Here is a 21568-nt window from a genome sequence, read left to right as displayed (position 1 = left end):
GAGCAAGAAGATGAACTTTGATGCCTTCTAGAACAACTTACAATAAAATCCAAACACTTCCTATTATTAGTATTATTATTATGACGTCATTGATTATTGCGTCACTGCCAGGAAGATCAATCAAGCACCAATTTCATCCAGCCGTGCACGCACGCACACGCGCGTGCACGCCCCCAGATGCTCTTCATCTTCATCAGGACCTGTTTAGCTCGTGCGCGTGACGCTCATTCACGTAAGTCTGCAGGCGCGTGCGTGTGCGTGTGCGCGCTCAGCTGTACGGACCTCGAAATATTTTTTATTTTTTTTATTTTTTTTCCCGTTTGTTCTTTTTCGCCACTTTTGACTGACGCCGCCGTCTGTTTGTCCGCCACTCTCGCAGCTGCGCACCGGGGACTCGACCGGGACTTGACCGGGACTCCACCCGGGAAGGCGACTCCTCTCTCGGCGTGTACGAGCGGCACTTCCACGCGGGAGTCCTGAGCGGGCGTGGAGGAGAAGGCTGGCCGAGCAGGGAGCCTCACGGGCGGCCTGCGGAGCGAGCAAGTGCCGCTGCAAGGAAGCAGACATGCCGCGGAGGAAGCAGCACGCGCCGCGCCGCGCATCCGGTACGTACACAAATACTTCATATACTACTTTAATACTTGGACTTTCATGTACTCCAATACTTCATATACTACTTCAATACTTTGTCTTTAGACCTACTTTCATCTACGTAAATACTTTGTTTTTATGTTACTTTCATTTACTTCTTCTCAAATACTTTCTTTTTATATTACTTTAATTTGCTTGTTCTCAAATACTTTCTTTTTATATTACTTTAATTTACTTCTTCTCAAATACTTTATGTTTATATTACTTTCATTTACTTCTTCTCAAATACTTTCTTTTTATATTACTTTCATTTGCTTGTTCTCAAATACTTTCTTTTTATATTACTTTCATTTGCTTGTTCTCAAATACTTTCTTTTTATATTACTTTCATTTACTTCTTCTCAAATACTACTACTTTCTTTTTATAATACTTTTTTGTACTTGTACTCCAATACTACTACTACTTGGTTTTATAGTACTTTAATGTTCTTGTACTCAAATACTACTACTTGGTTTCATAGTACTATAATGTAATTGTACTCAAATACTATTACTTTGTTTTTATAGTACTTTAATGTATTTTTACTCAAATACTTTTGTTTTATCATACTTTAATTTACTTGTACTCAAATACTACTACTTTCATTTTCAACTGCTTTCATTTACTTGTACTCAATAATAGTACTTTGTTTTTATAGTACTTGTAATTACATGTACACACTATTGCTACTTCTTTTTTCTTGTACTTTCATTTGTGTTTACACAATCACTACTTCTATTTTCTATGGTACTTTCATTTGCTTCTACATGACTTTACTACTTCTTTTTTGTAGTACTTTTAATTGTGTGTACACAATATCACTACTTCTATTTTCTGTAGTACTTTCATTTGCTTATACTCAATTGTAATACGTTGTTTTTATACCGCTTTCATTTACTTGTACACAATATTACTACTCATATTTTCTAAAACTTGTATTTGCTGCTACACAATGTCACTACTTCTTTTTTCTAGTACTATTATTTGTTTGTACTCAATACTACTAAGTTAAAGTTAAAGTACCAATGATTGTCACACACACACTACTTCTATGTTGCAGTATTTATCTTTGCTTGTACACACTACTATCATTACTTCATTATTTGCTTGTACAAAATACTATCAGTACTTCATTATTTGCTTGTACAAAATACTATCAGTACTTCATCATTTACTTGTACACACTACTGTCAGTACTTCATTATTTACATGTTCAAAATACTATCACTACTTCATCATTTACTTGTGCAAAATACTATCAGTACTTCATTATTTACATGTACAAAATACTATCAGTACTTCATCATTTACTTGTGCAAAATACTATCAGTACTTCATTATTTACATGTTCAAAATACTATCAGTACTTCATTATTTACATGTACAAAATACTATCAGTACTTCATCATTTACTTGTGCAAAATACTATCAGTACTTCATTATTTACATGTTCAAAATACTATCAGTACTTCATTATTTACATGTTCAAAATACTATCAGTACTTCATCATTTACTTGTGCAAAATACTATTAGTATTTGATTAATTTATGCAATAATGTTTCACTCTTATTGTTGAAACAGGAAGTTGTTATGGAGTCAGTTAGAAGTTTTTTTTTAATCATTTATTTTGTTTTTACTCATTTACTACAAATACATGTTGTGTATTTATGTTTATTTAGTACAAATACATGTTGTGTATTTATTTAGTACAAATACATGTTGTGTATTTATGTTTATTTAGTACAAATACATGTTGTGTACTTATGTTTATTTACTACAAATACATGTTGTGTATCTATATTTATTTAGTACAAATACATGTTGTGTATTTATGTTTATTTAGTACAAATACATGTTGTGTATTTATTTTTATTTAGTACAAATACTTGTTGTGTATTTATGTTTATTTAGTACAAAAACATGTTGTGTATTTATGTGGCGCTTTACTCGACCTGGATGATACCCGGACACCTTTATAGTATACACACACACACACACACACACACACACACACACACACACACACACACACACACACACACACACACACACACACACGTTGACACACACGTTCATGGAGGACCACATGGCACTTAGGTCGGCCTTCAGAGTCCGCCGTAAGGGTGAAAGTGTGGATCAGGTTGGGGGATCCCGAGGCGTTCCCAGGCCAGCCGGGAGACATAGTCTTCCCAACGTGTCCTGGGTCTTCCCCGTGGCCTCCTACCGGTCGGACGTGTCCAAAACACCTCCCTAGGGAGGCATTCGGGTGGCATCCTGACCAGATGCCCGAACCACCTCATCTGGCTCCTCTCCATGTGGAGGAGCAGCGGCTTTACTTTGAGCTCCTCCCGGATGACAGAGCTTCTCACCCTATCTCTAAGGGAGAGACCCACCACCCGGCGGAGGAAACTCATTTGGGCCGCTTCTACCGGTTATCATGTCCTTTGGTCATAACCCAAAGATCCTGACCATAGGTGAGGATGGGAACGCAGATCTTGTCCTCGTGATCTTGTCCTTTGGTCATAACCCAAAGATCATGACCATAGGTGAGGATGGGAACGTAGATCTTGTCCTCGTGATCTTGTCCTTTGCTCATAACCCAAAGATCATGACCATAGGTGAGGATGGGAATGTAGATCTTGTCCTCGTGATCTTGTCCTTTGGTCATAACCCAAAGATCATGACTATAGGTGAGGATGGGAATGTAGATCTTGTCCCCTTGATCTTGTCCTTTGGTCATAACCCAAAGATCATGACCATAGGTGAGGATGGGAACGTAGATCTTGTCCTTGTGAACGTGTCCTTTGGTCATAACCCAAAGATCATCACCATAGGTGGGGATGGGAATGTATATCTTGTCCCCGTGATCCTGTCCTTTGGTCATAACCCAAAGATCATGACCATAGGTGAGGATGGGAATGTAGATCTTGTCCTCGTGATCTTGTCCTTTGGTCATAACCCAAAGATCATGACCATAGGTGAGGATGGGAATGTAGATCTTGTCCCCTTGATCTTGTCCTTTGGTCATAACCCAAAGATCATGACCATAGGTGAGGATGGGAACGTAGATCTTGTCCTTGTGAACGTGTCCTTTGGTCATAACCCAAAGATCATCACCATAGGTGGGGATGGGAATGTATATCTTGTCCCCGTGATCCTGTCCTTTGGTCATAACCCAAAGATCATGACCATAGGTGAGGATGGGAATGTAGATCGTGTCCCCGTGATCTTGTCCTTTGGTCATAACCCAAAGATCATGACCATAGGTGAGGATGGGAATGTAGATCGTGTCCCCGTGATCTTGTCCTTTGGTCATAACCCAAAGATCATGACCATAGGTGAGGATGGGAACGTAGATCTTGTCCTCGTGATCTTGTCCTTTGGTCATAACCCAAAGATCATGACCATAGGTGAGGATGGGAACGTAGATCTTGTCCCCGTGATCTTGTCCTTTGGTCATAACCCAAAGATCATGACCATAGGTGAGGATGGGAACATAGATCTTGTCCCCGTGATCTTGTCCTTTGGTCATAACCCAAAGATCATCACCATAGGTGGGGATGGGAATGTAGATCTTGTCCCCGTGATCCTGTCCTTTGGTCATAACCCAAAGATCATGACCATAGGTGAGGATGGGAATGTAGATCGTGTCCCCGTGATCTTGTCCTTTGGTCATAACCCAAAGATCATGACCATAGGTGAGGATGGGAATGTAGATCGTGTCCCCGTGATCTTGTCCTTTGGTCATAACCCAAAGATCATGACCATAGGTGAGGATGGGAATGTAGATCGTGTCCCCGTGATCTTGTCCTTTGGTCATAACCCAAAGATCATGACCATAGGTGAGGATGGGAATGTAGATCGTGTCCCCGTGATCTTGTCCTTTGGTCATAACCCAAAGATCATGACCATAGGTGAGGATGGGAACATAGATCTTGTCCCCGTGATCTTGTCCTTTGGTCATAACCCAAAGATCATGACCATAGGTGAGGATGGGAACATAGATCTTGTCCCCGTGATCTTGTCCTTTGGTCATAACCCAAAGATCATGACCATAGGTGAGGATGGGAACATAGATCTTGTCCCCGTGATCTTGTCCTTTGGTCATAACCCAAAGATCATGACCATAGGTGAGGATGGGAACATAATTGAGAGCTTTGCCTTCCGGCTCACTCCTTCTTCACCATGACAGAGCGATACATGGTCGGCATGACTGCAGACGCTGCAGCGATATCACATCCACTCACTGGTGAACAAGACTCTGAGGTACTTGAACTCCTCCAAGATCTTCTCCCCAACCCAGAAATTCCTGGCGAGAACCATGGACTGAGACTTGGAGCAGCTGATGGACTTGAAGTCCTTCAGGATGTCTCCATATTTAGTATTTATTTGGACTAACACATTGCAATCCGGTCTATGATCATTAGGGGGGATCAATAAATATTCACCTTCAAATCACAATTTTTACTTGATTTCAATAATAAATTAATTCATCATTTTCAAAAATTAATTACAAACTAAAATCTTTTTTTTTTCAAAGACTCCATTTTCAAAATGAACTTTTTACCATCTCCATGCTTACTCGCTATAAGTCATACATCATAAGTCATACATCATACATCATACATCATATGTCATACATCATAAGTCATACATCCTACGTCATGCATCATACATCATAAGTTATACATCATAAGTTATGCATCATACATCATAAGTCATACATCATACATCATATGTCATACATCATAAGTCATACATCATAAGTCATACATCATACATCATAAGTCATACATCCTACGTCATGCATCATACATCATAAGTTATACATCATAAGTTATGCATCATACATCATAAGTCATACATCATACATCATGCATCATACATCATAAGTCATAAATCATAAGTCATACATCACAAGTCATACGTCATACATCATACATCATGCATCATACATCATAAGTCATAAATCATAAGTCATACATCACAAGTCATACGTCATACATCATATGTCATACGTCATAAGTCATTAATCATGCATCATACATCATACATCATACATCATAAGTCACACATCATAAGTCATACATCATAAGTCATACATCATAAGTCATACATCATACATTATAAGTCATACATCATACATCATACGTCATAAGTCACACATCATAAGTCATACATCATAAGTCATACATCATACATCATAAGTCATGCATCAATCATCATACATCATAAGTCATACATCATAGGTCATACATCATACATCATACATTATAAGTCATACATCATACATCATACGTCATAAGTCACACATCATAAGTCATACATCATAGATCATACATAATAAGTCATGCATCAATAGTCATACATCATACATCATAGGTCATACATCATACATTATAAGTCATACATCATACATCATACGTCATAAGTCACACATCATAAGTCATACATCATAAGTCATACATCATACATCATAAGTCATGCATCAATCATCATACATCATAAGTCATACATCATAGGTCATACATCATACATCATACATTATAAGTCATACATCATACATCATACGTCATAAGTCACACATCATAAGTCATACATCATACATCATACATCATAAGTCATGCATCTCTATCCTCCTTCAAAACCGCAAAAAAGTACACCTCCAGGCAACTTCAACCCTAAACTAACACCCTCCCCGGGTTGTTGTTACTAATCAAATGTAAACAATCAAATGCAGATACTTTTTCTTATGCTTTCTGATCTCTCTCTCTCTCTCTCTCTCTCTCTCTCTCTCTCTCTCTCTCTCTCTCTTTCTCTCTCTCTCTCTCTCTCTCTCTCTCTCTCTCTCTCTTTCTCTCTCTCTCTCTCTCTCTCTCTCTCTCTCTCTCTCTCTGTCCACTACTTGCTGTACATATCCTACCAAGTCAGACCTACACTGTTCCAATGTCCATTTCTCTGTTCTCAATTGTTGATGACTGATGATAACAACCAAACCAAACCCCCCCCCCACACCCCGAATTGTAAATAATGTAAATAATTCAATGTGATGATGATCTTGTGTGATGACTGTATTATGATGATAGTATATATGATAGTATATATCTGTATTATGATGATAGTATATATGATAGTATATATCTGTATTATGATGATAGTATATATGATAGTATATATCTGTATTATGATGATAGTATATATGATAGTATATATCTGTATTATGATGATAGTATATATGATAGTATATATCTGTATTATGATGATAGTATATATGATAGTATATATCTGTATTATGATGATAGTATATATGATAGTATATATCTGTATTATGATGATAGTATATATCTGATAGTATATATCTGTATCATGATGATAGTATATATGATAGTATATATCTGTATTATGATGATAGTATATATGATAGTATATATCTGTATTATGATGATTGTATATATGATAGTATATATCTGTATTATGATGATTGTATATATGATAGTATATATCTGTATTATGATGATAGTATATATGATAGTATATATCTGTATTATGATGATAGTATATATGATAGTATATATCTGTATTATGATGATAGTATATATGATAGTATATATCTGTATTATGATGATAGTATATATGATAGTATATATCTGTATCATGATGATAGTATATCTGATAGTATATATCTGTATCATCAATCAATTGAAGTGGACCCCGACTTAAAGAAGTGTAAAAACTTATTGGGGTGTTACCATTTAGTGGTCAATTGTACCGAATATGTACTTCACTGTGCAACCTACTAATACAAGTCTCAATCAATCAATCAATAAGTCATGCATCATATGTCATACATCATACATCATAAGTCATGCATCATACATCAGAAGTCATGCATCATACATCATACATCATACATCATAAGTCATACATCATACATCATATGTCATAAGTCATGCATCATAAGTCACACATCATAAGTCATACATCATACATCATAAGTTATACATCATACATCAGAAGTCATGCATCATACATCATACATCATACATCATAAGTCATACATCATACATCATATGTCATAAGTCATGCATCATAAGTCACACATCATAAGTCATACATCATACATCATAAGTTATACATCATACATCATAAGTCATACATCATAACTCATACATCATAAGTCATACCTCATACCTCATACATCATACATCTTAAGTCATACATCATACGTCATACATCATAAGTCATACATCACACATCATACGTCATAAGTCATACATCATACGTCATGTCATATGTCATACGTCATGAGTCATACATCATACATCATACGTCATAAGTTATACGTCATACGTCATATGTCATATGTCATATGTCATACGTCATATATCATAAGTCATAAGTCATAAGTCATGCATCATAAGTCATACGTCATAAGTCATACATCATACGTCATAAGTCATACGTCATACTTCATACAAGTATGATGTATGACGTACAGAGGTGGGTAGAGTAGCCAGAAATTGTACTCAAGTAAGAGTACTGTTACTTTAGAGATTTATTACTCAAGTAAAAGTAAGGAGTAGTCACCCAAATATTTACTTGAGTAAAAGTAAAAAGTATGTTGTGAAAAAACTACTCAAGTACTGAGTAACTGATGAGTAACATACACACACATATCATATATATACATATATATATATATATATATATATATATATATATATATATATATATATATATATATATATATATACACACACACACACACACACACACACACACACACACACACACACACACACATACATATATATATATATATATATATATATATATATATATATATATATATATATATATATATATATATATATATATATATATATATATACATACATTGATATATACAGTATATAGTTTATATTTATTTATTTGGCCGTTTTTGTTTACATGTTAAAGGTGTTTTAATGAATATACATGCATGTTTAACACATATAGATTCCTTTCTTTCATGAAGACAAGAATATAAGTTGGTGTATTACCTGATTCTGATGACTTGCGTTGATTGTAATCAGACAGTAGTGATGATAACGTCCACGTTTTCAAATGGAGGAGAAAAAAAGTTCTTCTTTTCTGTCTAATACCACATGAAAGTGGTTGGTTTTTGCCATCTTATTTGTCCAGCTTCCATATTCGTTTTTATACACTTTACAAGAAATACATTGGCGGCAAACTCCGTAGCTTGCTAGCTTGTTTGCGCAGGCTTTCGGAGACTCTTATTTTGAAAGTGCAGGCGCCATGGAGCGGCACATTTATTGTGAAGACAGGAACTGTGCAGTCAATCTTTAGGCTTTTGACGGGATGTACGGTTGAAATAAAAAAGTGTCTTTTTTCCTTCACACTTTTGATTGATTGATTGGAACTTTTATTAGTAGATTGCACAGTACAGTACATATTCCGTACGATTGACCACTAAATGGTAACACCCCAATAAGTTTTTCAACTTGTTTGTCAGATCATGTGACCACCTGGCTCTGTTTGATTGGTCCAACGTCACCAGTGACTGCATCTGATTGGTGGAACGGAGTGAACGTCACCAGTGACTGTATTTGTTGAAACGCAGGCACTATGAAGGTCTGTCTGACAGACCAAAACAAACAAAGTGTGCATTAACAGATGGATAAAAATTAGTAGCGAGTAGCGAGCTGAATGTAGATAAAAGTAGCGGAGTAAAAGTAGCGTTTCTTCTCTATAAATATACTCAAGTAAAAGTAAAAGTATGTTGCATTAAAACTACTCTTAGAAGTACAATTTATCCCAAAAGTTACTCAAGTAGATGTAACGGAGTAAATGTAGCGTGTTACTACCCACCTCTGATGACGTGGGATGTATGAGGACATGCTTATCTGCTGCTGGTGTGAAAGCATGGAATTGTCTAGACAAAGACTTCAGAAGTTGGAAGAATATCTTTGAGGAGGTAACAGTGATAAAGTCATGTCAATAATTTGTGTTAAAAAGTAGTTGAGGTGTTGGTGGAAGGAACAGTCATAAAGTCATGTCAATCATTTGTGTTAAAAAGTAGTTGGGGTGTTGGTGGAGGGAACAGTGATAAAGTCATGTCAATCATTGGTGTTAAAAAGTATGTTGTAGTTGGGGTGTTGGTGGAGGGAACAGTGATAAAGTCATGTCAATCATTTGTGTTAAAAAGTAGTTGGGGTGTTGGTGGAAGGAACAGTGATAAAGTCATGTCAATAATTGGTGTTAAAAAGTAGTTGGGGAGTTGGTGGAGGGAACAGTGATAAAGTCATGTCAATCATTGGTGTTAAAAAGTATGTTGTAGTTGGGGTGTTGGTGGAGGGAACAGTGATAAAGTCATGTCAATCATTTGTGTTAAAAAGTAGTTGGGGTGTTGGTGGAAGGAACAGTGATAAAGTCATGTCAATAATTGGTGTTAAAAAGTAGTTGGGGAGTTGGTGGAGGGAACAGTGATAAAGTCATGTCAATCATTGGTGTTAAAAAGTATGTTGTAGTTGGGGTGTTGGTGGAGGGAACAGTGATAAAGTCATGTCAATCATTTGTGTTAAAAAGTAGTTGGGGTGTTGGTGGAGGGAACAGTGATAAAGTCATGTCAATAATTTGTGTTAAAAAGTAGTTGAGGTGTTGGTGGAGGGAACAGTGATAAAGTCATGTCAATCATTTGTGTTAAAAAGTAGTTGGGGTGTTGGTGGAGGGAACAGTGATAAAGTCATGTCAATCATTGGTGTTAAAAAGTAGTTGGGGTGTTGGTGGAGGGAACAGTGATAAAGTCATGTCAATCATTGGTGTTAAAAAGTAGTTGGGGTGTTGGTGGAGGGAACAGTGATAAAGTCATGTCAATCATTGGTGTTAAAAAGTATGTTGTAGTTGTGGTGTTGGTGGAGGGAACAGTGATAAAGTCATGTCAATAATTGGTGTTAAAAAGTAGTTGGGGTGTTGGTGGAGGGAACAGTGATAAAGTCATGTCAATCATTTGTGTTAAAAAGTAGTTGGGGTGTTGGTGGAGGGAACAGTGATAAAGTCATGTCAATCATTTGTGTTAAAAAGTAGTTGGGGTGTTGGTGGAAGGAACAGTGATAAAGTCATGTCAATCATTGGTGTTAAAAAGTAGTTGGGGAGTTGGTGGAGGGAACAGTGATAAAGTCATGTCAATCATTGGTGTTAAAAAGTATGTTGTAGTTGGGGTGTTGGTGGAGGGAACAGTGATAAAGTCATGTCAATCATTTGTGTTAAAAAGTAGTTGGGGTGTTGGTGGAGGGAACAGTGATAAAGTCATGTCAATCATTTGTGTTAAAAAGTAGTTGGGGTGTTGGTGGAGGGAACAGTGATAAAGTCATGTCAATCATTTGTGTTAAAAAGTAGTTGGGGTGTTGGTGGAGGGAACAGTGATAAAGTCATGTCAATCATTTGTGTTAAAAAGTAGTTGGGGTGTTGGTGGAAGGAACAGTGATAAAGTCATGTCAATCATTGGTGTTAAAAAGTAGTTGGGGAGTTGGTGGAGGGAACAGTGATAAAGTCATGTCAATCATTGGTGTTAAAAAGTATGTTGTAGTTGGGGTGTTGGTGGAGGGAACAGTGATAAAGTCATGTCAATCATTTGTGTTAAAAAGTAGTTGGGGTGTTGGTGGAGGGAACAGTGATAAAGTCATGTCAATCATTGGTGTTAAAAAGTATGTTGTAGTTGTGGTGTTGGTGGAGGGAACAGTGATAAAGTCATGTCAATCATTTGTGTTAAAAAGTAGTTGTGGTGTTGGTGGAGGGAACAGTAAAAAAGTCATGTCAATAATTGATGTTAAAAAGGGGCAAATAAATATAAGAATAATATTCTTCCATCTGCTCTTTTCTGATGATGTAAATGTAGAAGAAACAAAACAACAATGAAAGTGTCAACTGGATATGGCTTGTATATAAACATGTTCATGAAAGGAATACAAAGAAATGATGATACGTCATACATCATACATCATAAGTCATGCATCATACATCATAAGTCATGCATCATACATCATAAGTCATACATCATAAGTCATGCATCATACATCATAAGTCATACATCATAAGTCATACATCATACGTCATATGTCATACATCATAAGTCATTCATCATACGTCATACGTCATACATCATACATCATAAGTCATACATCATAAGTCATACGTTATACGTCATACATCATACGTCATACATCATAAGTCATACATCATAAGTCATATATCATAAGTCATACATCATACATCATACATCATGCATCATACACTTTTACTTGGTGAATTCATGTTATACTTTTACTTGGCAAATACATGTTACACTTTTACTTGGCAAATACATGTTACACTTTTACTTGGTGAATACATGTTACACTTTTACTTGGTGAATACATGTTACACTTTTACTTGGCAAATACATGTTACACTTTTACTTGGCAAATACATGTTACACTTTTACTTGGCGAATACATGTTACACTTTTACTTGGTGAATACATGTTACACTTTTACTTGGTGAATACATGTTACACTTTTACTTGGTGAATACATGTTACACTTTTACTTGGTGAATACATGTTACACTTTTACTTGGCAAATACATGTTACACTTTTACTTGGCAAATACATGTTACACTTTTACTTGGCGAATACATGTTACACTTTTACTTGGTGAATACATGTTACACTTTTACTTGGTGAATACATGTTACACTTTTACTTGGCGAATACATGTTACACTTTTACTTGGTGAATACATGTTACACTTTTACTTGGTGAATACATGTTACACTTTTACTTGGCAAATACATGTTACACTTTTACTTGGCAAATACATGTTACACTTTTACTTGGCGAATACATGTTACACTTTTACTTGGTGAATACATGTTACACTTTTACTTGGTGAATACATGTTACACTTTTACTTGGCGAATACATGTTACACTTTTACTTGGTGAATACATGTTACACTTTTACTTGGTGAATACATGTTACACTTTTACTTGGCAAATACATGTTACACTTTTACTTGGTGAATACATGTTACACTTTTACTTGGCGAATACATGTTACACTTTTACTTGGCGAATACATGTTACACTTTTACTTGGTGAATACATGTTACACTTTTACTTGGTGAATACATGTTACACTTTTACTTGGTGAATACATGTTACACTTTTACTTGGTGAATACATGTTACACTTTTACTTGGTGAATACATGTTACACTTTTACTTGGTGAATACATGTTACACTTTTACTTGGTGAATACATGTTACACTTTTACTTGGTGAATACATGTTACACTTTTACTTGGTGAATACATGTTACACTTTTACTTGGTGAATACATGTTACACTTTTACTTGGTGAATACATGTTACACTTTTACTTGGCGAATACATGTTACACTTTTACTTGGCGAATACATGTTACACTTTTACTTGGTGAATACATGTTACACTTTTACTTGGTGAATACATGTTACACTATTACTTGGTGAATACATGTTACACTTTTACTTGGTGAATACATGTTACACTTTTACTTGGTGAACACATGTTACACTTTTACTTGGTGAATACATGTTACACTTTTACTTGGCAAATACATGTTACACTTTTACTTGGCGAATACATGTTACACTTTTACTTGGCGAATACATGTTACACTTTTACTTGGTGAATACATGTTACACTTTTACTTGGTGAATACATGTTATACTTTTACTTGGTGAATACATGTTACACTTTTACTTGGTGAATACATGTTACACTTTTACTTGGTGAATACATGTTACACTTTTACTTGGTGAATACATGTTACACTTTTACTTGGTGAATACATGTTACACTTTTACTTGGTGAATACATGTTACACTTTTACTTGGTGAATACATGTTACACTTTTACTTGGTGAATACATGTTACACTTTTACTTGGTGAATACATGTTACACTTTTACTTGGTGAATACATGTTATACTTTTACTTGGTGAATACATGTTATACTTTTACTTGGTGAATACATGTTACACTTTTACTTGGTGAATACATGTTACACTTTTACTTGGTGAATACATGTTACACTTTTACTTGGTGAATACATGTTACACTTTTACTTGGTGAATACATGTTACACTTTTACTTGGTGAATACATGTTACACTTTTACTTGGCGAATACATGTTACACTTTTACTTGGTGAATACATGTTACACTTTTACTTGGTGAATACATGTTACACTTTTACTTGGTGAATACATGTTATACTTTTACTTGGTGAATACATGTTATACTTTTACTTGGTGAATACATGTTACACTTTTACTTGGTGAATACATGTTACACTTTTACTTGGTGAATACATGTTACACTTTTACTTGGTGAATACATGTTACACTTTTACTTGGTGAATACATGTTACACTTTTACTTGGTGAATACATGTTACACTTTTACTTGGTGAATACATGTTACACTTTTACTTGGTGAATACATGTTACACTTTTACTTGGCGAATACATGTTACACTTTTACTTGGCGAATACATGTTACACTTTTACTTGGTGAATACATGTTACACTTTTACTTGGTGAATACATGTTATACTTTTACTTGGTGAATACATGTTATACTTTTACTTGGTGAATACATGTTACACTTTTACTTGGTGAATACATGTTACACTTTTACTTGGTGAATACATGTTACACTTTTACTTGGTGAATACATGTTACACTTTTACTTGGTGAATACATGTTACACTTTTACTTGGTGAATACATGTTACACTTTTACTTGGTGAATACATGTTACACTTTTACTTGGTGAATACATGTTACACTTTTACTTGGTGAATACATGTTACACTTTTACTTGGTGAATACATGTTACACTTTTACTTGGTGAATACATGTTACACTTTTACTTGGTGAATACATGTTACACTTTTACTTGGTGAATACATGTTACACTTTTACTTGGTGAATACATGTTACACTTTTACTTGGTGAATACATGTTACACTTTTACTTGGTGAATACATGTTATACTTTTACTTGGTGAATACATGTTACACTTTTACTTGGTGAATACATGTTACACTTTTACTTGGTGAATACATGTTACACTTTTACTTGGTGAATACATGTTATACTTTTACTTGGTGAATACATGTTACACTTTTACTTGGTGAATACATGTTACACTTTTACTTGGTGAATACATGTTAGACTTTTACTTGGTGAATACATGTTACACTTTTACTTGGTGAATACATGTTACACTTTTACTTGGTGAATACATGTTACACTTTTACTTTATTCACAATCATTCATGCCTGACATCTAATATTCACTGCAGCCCTCACATTGTTTTCACTTGCATACAACTGTAGTAGCCACACACACACACACACACACACACACACACACACACACACACACACACACACACACACACACACACACACACACACACACACACACACACACACACACACACACACACACACAGTAATGCATGTCATTACATATGTGCAGTGGTGCATGTGCACACGGCATGCTGCAGTGACTTTACAATACATATAAACAAGCATGCAAAATTACACACACACACACACACACACACACACACACACACACACACACACACACACACACACACACACACACACACACACACACACACACACACACACACACACACACACACACACGGCGAGGCAGAAGAATGCTTTGTTCCGTCAGAGAGACTTTGTTTCATATTTGATTTAATTGTCTGCCCTCTGACAGCCTCATTCATCAATGATCCTAATGGTCAAGCACACACACACACACACACACACACACACACACACACACACACACACACACACACACACACACACACACACACACACACACACACACACACACACACACACACACACACACACACAGTGAATGGTCGTTTAAGAGCCCTCCCCCTCCAACAGCCGGTGCAACAGGACCTAGTACGCATGTGTGCAAAATGTGCAGAGTGACTAGGACACATTTCTTAATACTTAGGTCACTTTTTCAAAAGTCTTCACAAAGTTCTCCAAAGCAACTTCCAGCTGGTCACATCACTTTCACTTTCACTTTCACTTTCACTTTCACTTTCACTTTCACAATGCACTCAAACTAGCAAATGACTTCATCCATGTCTCAGATCCACTCTTTCTTCCGCAACACTAACACAGGTTGACAGACAATAAACACACAAACACTAACACAGGTTGACAGACTACAAACACACAACACTAACACAGGTTGACAAACTACAAACACACAACACTAACACAGGTTGACAGACTACAATCACACAAACACTAACACAGGTTGACAGACAACAATCACACAAACACTAACACAGGTTGACAGACAACAATCACACAACACTAACACAGGTTGACAGACAACAAACACACAAACACTAACACAGGTTGACAGACAACAATCACACATCACTGACACAGGTTGACAGACAACAAACACACAACACTAACACAGGTTGACAGACTACAAACACACAAACACTAACACAGGTTGACAGACAACAAACACTCAAACACTAACACAGGTTGACAGACAACAATCACACAAACACTAACACAGGTTGACAGACAACAATCACACAACACTAACACAGGTTGACAGACAACAAACACACAAACACTAACACAGGTTGACAGACAACAATCACACATCACTGACACAGGTTGACAGACAACAATCACACAAACACTAACACAGGTTGACAGACAACAATCACACAAACACTAACACAGGTTGACAGACAACGATCACACAAACACTAACACAGGTTGACAGACAACAATCACACAAACACTAACACAGGTTGACAGACAACAATCACACAACACTAACACAGGTTGACAGACAACAAACACACAAACACTAACACAGGTTGACAGACAACAATCACACATCACTGACACAGGTTGACAGACAACAATCACACAAACACTAACACAGGTTGACAGACAACAATCACACAAACACTAACACAGGTTGACAGACAACGATCACACAAACACTAACACAGGTTGACAGACAACAAACACACAACACTAACACAGGTTGACAGACAACAAACACACAAACACTAACACAGGTTGACAGACAACAAACACACAAACACTAACACAGGTTGACAGACTACAAACACACAAACACTAACACAGGTTGACAGACAACAATCACACAAACACTAACACAGGTTGACAGACAACAATCACACAAACACTAACACAGGTTGACAGACAACGATCACACAAACACTAACACAGGTTGACAGACAACAATCACACAAACACTAACACAGGTTGACAGACAACGATCACACAACACTAACACAGGTTGACGGACAACAATCACACAAACACTAACACAGGTTGACAGACAACGATCACACAAACACTAACACAGGTTGACAGACAACAAACACACAACACTAACACAGGTTGACAGACAACAAACACACAAACACTAACACAGGTTGACAGACAACAAACACACAAACACTAACACAGATTGACAGACTACAAACACACAAACACTAACACAGGTTGACAGACAACAATCACACAACACTAACACAGGTTGACAGACTACAAACACACAAACACTAACACAGGTTGACAGACAACAAACACACAAACACTAACACAGGTTGACAGACAACAAACACACAAACACTAACACAGGTTGACAGACAACAAACACACAAACACTAACACAGGTTGACAGACTACAAACACACAAACACTAACACAGGTTGACAGACAATAAACACACAAACACTAACACAGGTTGACAGACTACAAACACACAAACACTAACACAGGTTGACAGACAACAAACACTCAAACACTAACACAGGTTGACAGACAACAATCACACAAACACTAACACAGGTTGACAGACAACAATCACACAACACTAACACAGGTTGACAGACAACAAACACACAAACACTAACACAGGTTGACAGACAACAATCACACATCACTGACACAGGTTGACAGACAACAATCACACAAACACTAACACAGGTTGACGGACAACAATCACACAAACACTAACACAGGTTGACAGACAACGATCACACAAACACTAACACAGGTTGACAGACAACAATCACACAAACACTAACACAGGTTGACAGACAACGATCACACAACACTAACACAGGTTGACCGACAACAATCACACAAACACTAACACAGGTTGACAGACAACGATCACACAAACACTAACACAGGTTGACAGACAACAAACACACAACACTAACACAGGTTGACAGACAACAAACACACAAACACTAACACAGGTTGACAGACAACAAACACACAAACACTAACACAGATTGACAGACTACAAACACACAAACACTAACACAGGTTGACAGACAACAATCACACAACACTAACACAGGTTGACAGACTACAAACACACAAACACTAACACAGGTTGACAGACAACAAACACACAAACACTAACACAGGTTGACAGACAACAATCACACAAACACTAACACAGGTTGACAGACTACAAACACACAAACACTAACACAGGTTGACAGACAACAAACACACAACACTAACACAGGTTGACAGACAACAAACACACAAACACTAACACAGGTTGACAGACAACAAACACACAAACACTAACACAGATTGACAGACTACAAACACACAAACACTAACACAGGTTGACAGACAACAATCACACAACACTAACACAGGTTGACAGACTACAAACACACAAACACTAACACAGGTTGACAGACAACAAACACACAAACACTAACACAGGTTGACAGACAACAAACACACAAACACTAACACAGGTTGACAGACAACAAACACACAAACACTAACACAGGTTGACAGACTACAAACACACAAACACTAACACAGGTTGACAGACAATAAACACACAAACACTAACACAGGTTGACAGACTACAAACACACAAACACTAACACAGGTTGACAGACAACAAACACACAAACACTAACACAGGTTGACAGACAACAAACACACAAACACTAACACAGGTTGACAGACTACAAACACACAACACTAACACAGGTTGACAGACAACAAACACACAAACACTAACACAGGTTGACAGACAACAATCACACAAACACTAACACAGGTTGACAGACTACAAACACACAAACACTAACACAGGTTGACAGACAACAAACACACAAACACTAACACAGGTTGACAGACAATAAACACAAACACTAACACAGGTTGACAGACTACAAACACACAAACACTAACACAGGTTGACAGACTACAAACACACAAACACTAACACAGGTTGACAGACTACAAACACACAAACACTAACACAGGTTGACAGACAACAAACACACAAACACTAACACAGGTTGACAGACAACAAACACACAAACACTAACACAGGTTGACAGACAACAAACACACAAACACTAACACAGGTTGACAGACAATAAACACACAAACACTAACACAGGTTGACAGACTACAAACACACAAACACTAACACAGGTTGACAGACAACAAACACTCAAACACTAACACAGGTTGACAGACAACAATCACACAAACACTAACACAGGTTGACAGACAACAATCACACAACACTAACACAGGTTGACAGACAACAAACACACAAACACTAACACAGGTTGACAGACAACAATCACACATCACTGACACAGGTTGACAGACAACAATCACACAAACACTAACACAGGTTGACGGACAACAATCACACAAACACTAACACAGGTTGACAGACAACGATCACACAAACACTAACACAGGTTGACAGACAACAATCACACAAACACTAACACAGGTTGACAGACAACGATCACACAACACTAACACAGGTTGACCGACAACAATCACACAAACACTAACACAGGTTGACAGACAACGATCACACAAACACTAACACAGGTTGACAGACAACAAACACACAACACTAACACAGGTTGACAGACAACAAACACACAAACACTAACACAGGTTGACAGACAACAAACACACAAACACTAACACAGATTGACAGACTACAAACACACAAACACTAACACAGGTTGACAGACAACAATCACACAACACTAACACAGGTTGACAGACTACAAACACACAAACACTAACACAGGTTGACAGACAACAAACACACAAACACTAACACAGGTTGACAGACAACAAACACACAAACACTAACACAGGTTGACAGACAACAAACACACAAACACTAACACAGGTTGACAGACTACAAACACACAAACACTAACACAGGTTGACAGACAATAAACACACAAACACTAACACAGGTTGACAGACTACAAACACACAAACACTAACACAGGTTGACAGACAACAAACACACAAACACTAACACAGGTTGACAGACAACAAACACACAAACACTAACACAGGTTGACAGACTACAAACACACAACACTAACACAGGTTGACAGACAACAAACACACAAACACTAACACAGGTTGACAGACAACAATCACACAAACACTAACACAGGTTGACAGACTACAAACACACAAACACTAACACAGGTTGACAGACAACAAACACACAAACACTAACACAGGTTGACAGACAATAAACACAAACACTAACACAGGTTGACAGACTACAAACACACAAACACTAACACAGGTTGACAGACTACAAACACACAAACACTAACACAGGTTGACAGACTACAAACACACAAACACTAACACAGGTTGACAGACAATAAACACAAACACTAACACAGGTTGACAGACAACAAACACACAAACACTAACACAGGTTGACAGACTACAAACACACAAACACTAACACAGGTTGACAGACAACAATCACACAAACACTAACACAGGTTGACAGACAACAATCACACAACACTAACACGGGTTGACAGACAACAAACACACAAACACTAACACAGGTTGACAGACAATAAACACAAACACTAACACAGGTTGACAGACAACAATCACACAAACACTAACACAGGTTGACAGACAACAAACACACAAACACTAACACATATGACTTGATATAGTCTGGAGCAGTGAGGTGTGGTGAGGTTGATGGCTGGTGAGGCACTGACTTCATCACAGTCACATTTACAAACATAAAGAGTATCTTATTCACCATTTGATTGGCAGCAGTTAACGGGTTATGTTTAAAAGCTCATACCAGCATTCTTCCCTGCTTGGCACTCAGCATCAAGGCTTGGAATTGGGGGTTAAATCAACAACAATGATTCCCGGGCGCGGCGCCGCTGCTGCCCACTGCTCCCCTCACCTCCCAGGGGGTGAACAAGGGGATGGGTCAAATGCAGAGGACACATTTCATTACACCTAGTGTGTGTGTGACAATCATTGCTACTTTAACTTAACTTTAACTTTACACATACAAACTGTAGCACACAAAAAAGCACATTTAATTAAAAAAACAACATTATTATGGTCTTACCTTTACTTATAAAATAAGTCCATGAGCCGCTGTTGTGCTGGATTAATGCACCCCCTGACGGGAGTGTTATATCAACTAAAGCCCTCACTTCAACTTTCCACGTGCAAGATTGAATCTATTTAAAAAAGTGTAAGCGAGGGTTTATAAATGTGGCCTATACTGTATGAAACTACAAAATAACAAACACGGAGGCTCCAGTTTACATCAGGACCACTTTATTTACCTTCTTTCAAAAACCTCCGCTCCACTCCAACGTGTCGTCACTTCCGCTCTTAGCGCCTTCAAAATAAGAGCTCAAGGCATATACTGTATAACAGCGCATAACAGGAACTTAACATCACAAAGAGGAAAGCCCATAAAAA

General features: G+C 37.0%; 1 protein-coding gene across 1 annotated transcript in view; it reads left to right on the top strand.

The window, feature by feature from the left end:
- The first annotated feature begins 498 nt into the window (after positions 1–498).
- The window catches only part of tshz3b (teashirt zinc finger homeobox 3b), a 75828-nt gene continuing 54758 nt past the window's right edge, over positions 499–21568 (top strand). The window contains exon 1 of the mRNA XM_061963424.2: positions 499–605. Coding sequence (XP_061819408.2) covers positions 566–605 — 40 coding nt within the window. The 5' untranslated portion in view covers positions 499–565. The remainder of the gene's footprint in view (positions 606–21568) is intronic.

Source organism: Nerophis lumbriciformis, linkage group LG06, assembly GCF_033978685.3.
Source record: "Nerophis lumbriciformis linkage group LG06, RoL_Nlum_v2.1, whole genome shotgun sequence".
NCBI classification, from domain to species: domain Eukaryota; kingdom Metazoa; phylum Chordata; class Actinopteri; order Syngnathiformes; family Syngnathidae; genus Nerophis; species Nerophis lumbriciformis.
The sequence above is the reverse complement of the archived record's forward strand: the minus strand, read 5'-3'. Positions and strand labels throughout refer to the sequence as shown.